Genomic DNA, 6,000 nt, shown 5'->3' with positions numbered 1-6,000 from the left:
TCAACTTTTACTTGCGTAAAAGCCTCATTTTGAAAGAATGACCTTGGTCACCAACATTGTGTTGTTGTTATTATTATGGCTATGCTTATTTACCCAGGAAAGCATCATTCGGTCTTACGACTATTGTCACGAAGGTTTTCGCAGTGGGAGGCAATAATTGACGCTTTGTGTTTCACTATTCAAGTAATTTGCTCGTAATGTTTTCACATTTGGCACATTTGGACCGTGACGCCCTGCACAGTATGGACTAATTCATCTCTTCGGGATCCTTAACGTCCGATGCGAAAGCAGACGGCGCCGATTTTACGGCTAATATTCACCCGCGGTATTTACCGATGACGAAAGCGATCAAATGTTCTCACCGCGACCTTGGCTTCGTGCCCCAAGGCAGGGCAATTGGAGAAATCGTGTACAGACATTTGGGTGGTGGAAAAAAGGAAAAACAGCAGCGGCTCCTTCCATCTGGCGCCGGACCGCACCGATGCGTCACCTGCTCGCCACAAGCACCGTGAGCCACGCGGCTCCACGCTGGGACTTGTGCACAAGGAGGGGGGAGGGGGGAGGTGGGTGGCGGGCAGAGTGGGTAACGCCCCGTGTAGTTTGTGGCGAGAACACCCCCCCCCCCCCCCCGCTCTAGAAGGGAATTATAGACGAAGAAAATCGAGTGGATGTTGAACTTTTTTCGCACCGTACGCAGCCAAGGTGTTAGGGAGGACAACAAACGAAACGCACGGAAAACAGCTCGAAAGAAATTAGTTATCAACCTCGGCTTAAAAGAAGATTCGTTAGAGAGACGCTTCTGTGAATTGTTGGAGAGACGATTCTGATAAACAAACAAAAAACTTCAACGCATACGTCAATAACACTGTGGTCTTAAATAGGGGGAAACAATATATAATAGGCAATGGCTCCGTGCTATGAAAAAGAGTCATTGCCCGAAACGTCGCCTTTCATATATAATTTTTTTTGGGGGGGGGGGTGGGGGGTCAGATAGCGTAAGTAAAATGTTTGTCGTACACCATCTCCGACACCCCTCCGCAGACAATGAATAAAGTTACCGCGTGATCGAACATGCCTGCACACCGTCATGTTTGGAGAGAAATCCACAACATTGAACAATCGATCACGGACCGTAACATTGGTCGTGAAAGCCCACGCGTTCGATCACCCCTTAGGATCGCAATTAATTCGTCCGGCGCTCTCGACCCATTGCAACGTCATGAGGTCGCAGGCACGTCCGCTGGCATCGCAACTGAAAATCACGCGAGACGTCATGGATTTAAATCCCCCCGTCCAGCAGCAGCGCAGGGTGTGGCTTGGAACGCGACTGCCGCTGCTGTTGCACGGGAGACCGGAGTTGGAGTCTTCGACGCGCACGGAACGCCGTCAATGCAAGCATCACGGCAGCAGCATCGGCAGCATGTATCGAACCTTCCTCTTCAGCTCAGTCCTGGGACTTGTCGGGTTCGCCTCCCGATGCGGTGAGTCGAGGCAAATCCATCGATGGCCGGCAGCAAGTTGTTGAACGTGAGCGTTTAAAGTTGATGCGGTTTTGTTCGGATGTAACGAGTGGCACGGCGAGGGGTGTCCACGCGCGTGCTGTGTGCGCGCGCGCAAAACGATTCGACTGCCAGTCATCTCGGTCAGTCAACCCATTGCAACCCGGGTCTGTCCCGTGACCTGCCAGCGAATGTCCGACGCTTCACGTGACCTTAACGTGCACCTAGCCTGGCACAAGAACCGTGGTGACATCACCATCACTTAGTGGTGAATTGCGGCTGTTGTGGCGTAGTGGATAACGCACGGCCCTCCGCTCGGAATGAACTCGACTCACCTGGGTTCGATACCTGGCCAGGGCTAAAATCAGTGCCAATAATTATCCGAACACGTCCTGGGACCTGCTTTGTTTCGGTGTGTACACATTAGCACTGGGGGAAACAAAGGCGGCCGTGCGTAATTCTGCCCACATCATCCCCTCGATGTCCGTTCCTGCCTTAAAAGGTGCTCGCTAACAGTACTTGCCCCAATAGCCAATTAAAGGCTATACAGGGGTCTTTGTCAGTGTAAGAAGTGTCACCCCCACAGTTGACTGCAGTGGGTCACCCAAGGTTTCCGTGCATCGCCCTGGGCGTCTTCTATTCGTGTCTCGCCGTCTCCCGCCTGCGTCTCTCCCCATGCGTTTGTCTCTGTTGCCTGTCCAAGTTAGTGTCTGTCTCCCTCTCTTTTCGAGTTGCACTCAGTCCAACTCTTCCCGTGTCTACACAGGAAGCCACATTGCTGGCTACGGAACCACTGTTAAAGTGTCTGCGTCTCATCATTGTGTGGGTCTGTCTACCTCTCTGTGTTTCATTGCATTCGCCTATATCCTTATCGATCGCTCCCTGTCTGACCATTGCATTGTTCTAAACAGTACAGTTCACGTATTCTATACAATCGAAACTTATCTCCTTTGCTTTTACAGATGCCCGCGTTGGCGGCTGCGGTTGTGAAAACTGCGCGAGGTGGTGGTGGGGGGGGGTGATTCGTGTTCCGATGTTTTTTGGGGTTGTTGTTTTGGCTCGCACAGCCGTGCCCGTGCGAACGCGAGCCTCCACGTGGAAAGCACGTGCTGATGTTGCTACTGCTGCAGCAGCAACAACATCAGCACGTGCTGATGTTGTTGCTGCTGCAGCAGTAGCAACAGGTGCTGCTCCTCCGTGTTGACCGTGTTTACGCTCAGGGTGTCGGTGTGTTTGGTCTCGTCGAAGTTTGTTTCGATATCTGTGTTTATAGCTGTCTCTCTCTCTCTCTCGGTCTCCGGGTGTCTCTCTGTGCATCACTGCCACCCCCACCCCCTCTCTGGGGAGGTGGGGGGCTGTTTTGTCTGTCTCAGCCGGGTCTCGTTGTCTGTCGCACTGTCCCTCTCTGCCCCCCCCCCCTCTCTCGCTGTCTGTGTATCCGTGTGCCTGTGGGGTGTGTCTGTGTGGTGTGTCAGTTCGATTCCCGCTCAAGGCCAACATCAGTGGCGATTAAATGATAATCTTACCCGGTCCTGGGCCTCCCCTAGGTCGACTCAGCATCGAATGAGTAACCTGGTGCCGTGTGTAAACATCGCCACTGGAAGACAAAGGCGGCCGGGCGTGGTGTTGGCCACCCACCCCCTCGTGTGCCGTGCCAGCTTGCTTAGGTGCTCGCGAACAGCACTTGCCCCAACAGTCTACTAAGGCTATACGGGGGATCTTTGTCTTAGTGTACGTACACGGTGTGCGCAGAGACGCGGGACTGAAGACTGATGCTCTGGGTGGAGGTTCCTTTTTTCTGCTTGATGAATAAGTTAATCTTAATTATGATAACAATTTACAGCCCTTTGGTCAACCCACTTTGGGAAAACGGCCTCCCCACGCCGTATCAGCTACGGTGGTAGCAGAGTTGTTCGGCCAGACTTCATATTAAGGAAACACACATGGACAGGACTTCAGTTCCAGGAATACAAATACCGTACAAAGAGGTGACCACGGAGCTGTAGAGGTCCACGTATGTTCATTATGATACTATTAAAAATATATATAGTTTACTTTATCTCTGTGGCAAAGGGACCCAGACGCTGCTTTCCAGAGCGAGTCACATGGGGCTGGTTGCAGAAAGAGCGGATCAGGGGTTCTGGAGAGGATCGGGGGTCGGATGGGTTGGCTATGCTGGAGGAATTTAATGAGGTGATGGGAAGGGTCGGGCGCCAGTGGAAGTTTAGGAACAAGAAAGTGCTGACAAGGTCGAATGAGGTGAAAGGTGTAAAAATAAAATAATAAAGCTAAGCAGTGTGTGTCAGTGTGTGTGTGAGACCAGTGTGTGTGTGTGTGTGAGACCAGTGTGTGTGTGTGTGAGACCAGTGTGTGTGTGTGTGTGACTAGTGTGTGTGTGTGAGTCCAGTGTGTGTGTGTGACCAGTGTGTGTGTGTGTGTGAGACCAGTGTGTGTGTGTGTGAGACCAGTGTGTGTGTGTGTGAGACCAGTGTGTGTGTGTGTGAGACCAGTGTGTGTGTGTGTGAGACCAGTGTGTGTGTGTGTGTGAGACCAGTGTGTGTGTGTGTGAGAGACCAGTGTGTGTGTGAGACCAGTGTGTGTGTGACCAGTGTGTGTGTGTGAGACCAGTGTGTGTGTGTGTGACCAGTGTGTGTGTGTGTGTGAGACCAGTGTGTGTGTGTGAGAGACCAGTGTGTGTGTGTGTGACCAGTGTGTGTGTGTGACCAGTGTGTGTGTGTGTGTGACCAGTGTGTGTGTGTGAGACCAGTGTGTGTGTGTGTGAGAGACCAGTGTGTGTGTGTGTGACCAGTGTGTGTATGTGTGTGACCAGTGTGTGTGTGTGTGACCAGTGTGTGTATGTGAGACCCGTGTGTGTGTGTGACCAGTGTGTGTGTGTGACCAGTGTGTGTGTGTGACCAGTGTGTGTGTGTGTGAGACCAGTGTGTGTGAGACCAGTGTGTGTGTGAGACCAGTGTGTGTGTGAGACCAGTGTGTGTGTGAGCAGTGTGTGTGTGTGTGTGACCAGGGTGTGTGAGACCAGTGTGTGTGTGTGACCAGGGTGTGTGTGTGTGACCAGTGTGTGTGTGTGACCAGGGTGTGTGAGACCAGTGTGTGTGTGTGAGACCAGTGTGTGTGTGTGAGACCAGTGTGTGTGACCAGTGTGTGTGTGTGAGACCAGTGTGTGTGAGACCAGTGTGTGTGAGACCAGTGTGTGTGTGTGTGAAACCAGTGTGTGTGTGTGAGACCAGTGTGTGTGACCAGTGTGTGTGTGTGAGACCAGCGTGTGTGAGACCAGTGTGTGTGTGTGAAACCAGTGTGTGTGTGTGAGACCAGTGTGTGTGGGGAGCGGTAGTGCAGTGGTTAGCGTTTTGCTCTACGAATCCGGCGACCTGAGTTCGATTCCTGCTCGCGGCCGACATCAGTGACGATTATTGTAACCAGTTCTGGGCATCCTCTAGGTCGATGTATAAACATCGCCACTAGGGATGCAAAGGCGGCCGGGCGTAGTGCTGGTCACCCACCCCCTGAATTCATGGTCGTCTATCCCTCTCTTGTTCTACAAGTATCTCTGTCTCTCTATGCCATCTTGTCGCTCTTTGCGTGTGTGTGCATGTCTTTTGACGTTTCTCTCTCCACGTCTGTCTGTTATGTTTGTCTGTGTCTCTCTCTCCACGTCTGCCTATTGTGTTTCTCTGTCTCTGTGTCTCTCTCTCCACGTCTGTTTGTTGTGTTTCTCTGTCTCCATGTCTCTCTCTCCACGTCTGTCTGTTGTGTGTCTCTGTCTCAGTGTCTCTCTCTCCACGTCTGTCTGTTGTGTTTCTCTGTCTCAGTGTCTCTCTCTCTCAATGTCTGTCTGTTGTGTTTCTCTGTCTCAGTGTCTCTCTCTCTCTCAATGTCTGCCTGTTGTGTTTCTCTGTCTCTGTGTCTCTCTCTCCACGTCTGTCTGTTGTGTTTCTCTGTCTCTGTGTCTCTCTCTCCACGTCTGTCTGTTGTGTTTCTCTGTCTCTGTGTCTCTCTCTCCACGTCTGCCTATTGTGTTTCTCTGTCTCTGTGTCTCTCTCCACGTCTGTCTGTTGTGTTTCTCTGTCTCTGTGTCTCTCTCTCCACGTCTGTCTGTTGTGTGTCTCTGTCTCAGTGTCTCTCTCTCTCAATGTCTGCCTGTTGTGTTTCTCTGTCTCTGTGTCTCTCTCTCCACGTCTGTCTGTTGTGTTTCTCTGTCTCAGTGTCTCTCTCTCCACGTCTGTCTGTTGTGTGTCTCTGTCTCAGTGTCTCTCTCTCCACGTCTGCCTGTTGTGTTTCTCTGTCTCTGTGTCTCTCTCTCCACGTCTGTCTGTTGTGTTTCTCTGTCTCTGTGTCTCTCTCTCCACGTCTGTCTGTTGTGTTTCTCTGTCTCTGTGTCTCTCTCTCCACGTCTGTCTGTTGTGTTTCTCTGTCTCTGTGTCTCTCTCTCCACGTCTGTCTGTTGTGTTTCTCTGTCTCTGTGTCTCTCTCCACGTCTGCC

At 51.7% G+C, this 6,000-nt stretch overlaps 1 protein-coding gene across 1 annotated transcript in view; it reads left to right on the top strand.

Moving 5' to 3' along the window:
• The first annotated feature begins 668 nt into the window (after positions 1-668).
• LOC116940659 (uncharacterized) overlaps positions 669-6,000 on the top strand; it is a 29,449-nt gene continuing 24,117 nt past the window's right edge. The window contains exon 1 of the mRNA XM_032950779.2: positions 669-1,481. Within this exon, the coding sequence (XP_032806670.2) occupies positions 1,088-1,481 (394 nt within the window). The 5' untranslated portion in view covers positions 669-1,087. The remainder of the gene's footprint in view (positions 1,482-6,000) is intronic.

Source organism: Petromyzon marinus, chromosome 9 (genome assembly GCF_048934315.1).
Source record: "Petromyzon marinus isolate PM22_M1 ecotype Great Lakes invasive population chromosome 9, UKy_Petmar_22M1.pri1.0, whole genome shotgun sequence".
Taxonomy (NCBI): domain Eukaryota; kingdom Metazoa; phylum Chordata; class Hyperoartia; order Petromyzontiformes; family Petromyzontidae; genus Petromyzon; species Petromyzon marinus.
The sequence above is the reverse complement of the archived record's forward strand: the minus strand, read 5'-3'. Positions and strand labels throughout refer to the sequence as shown.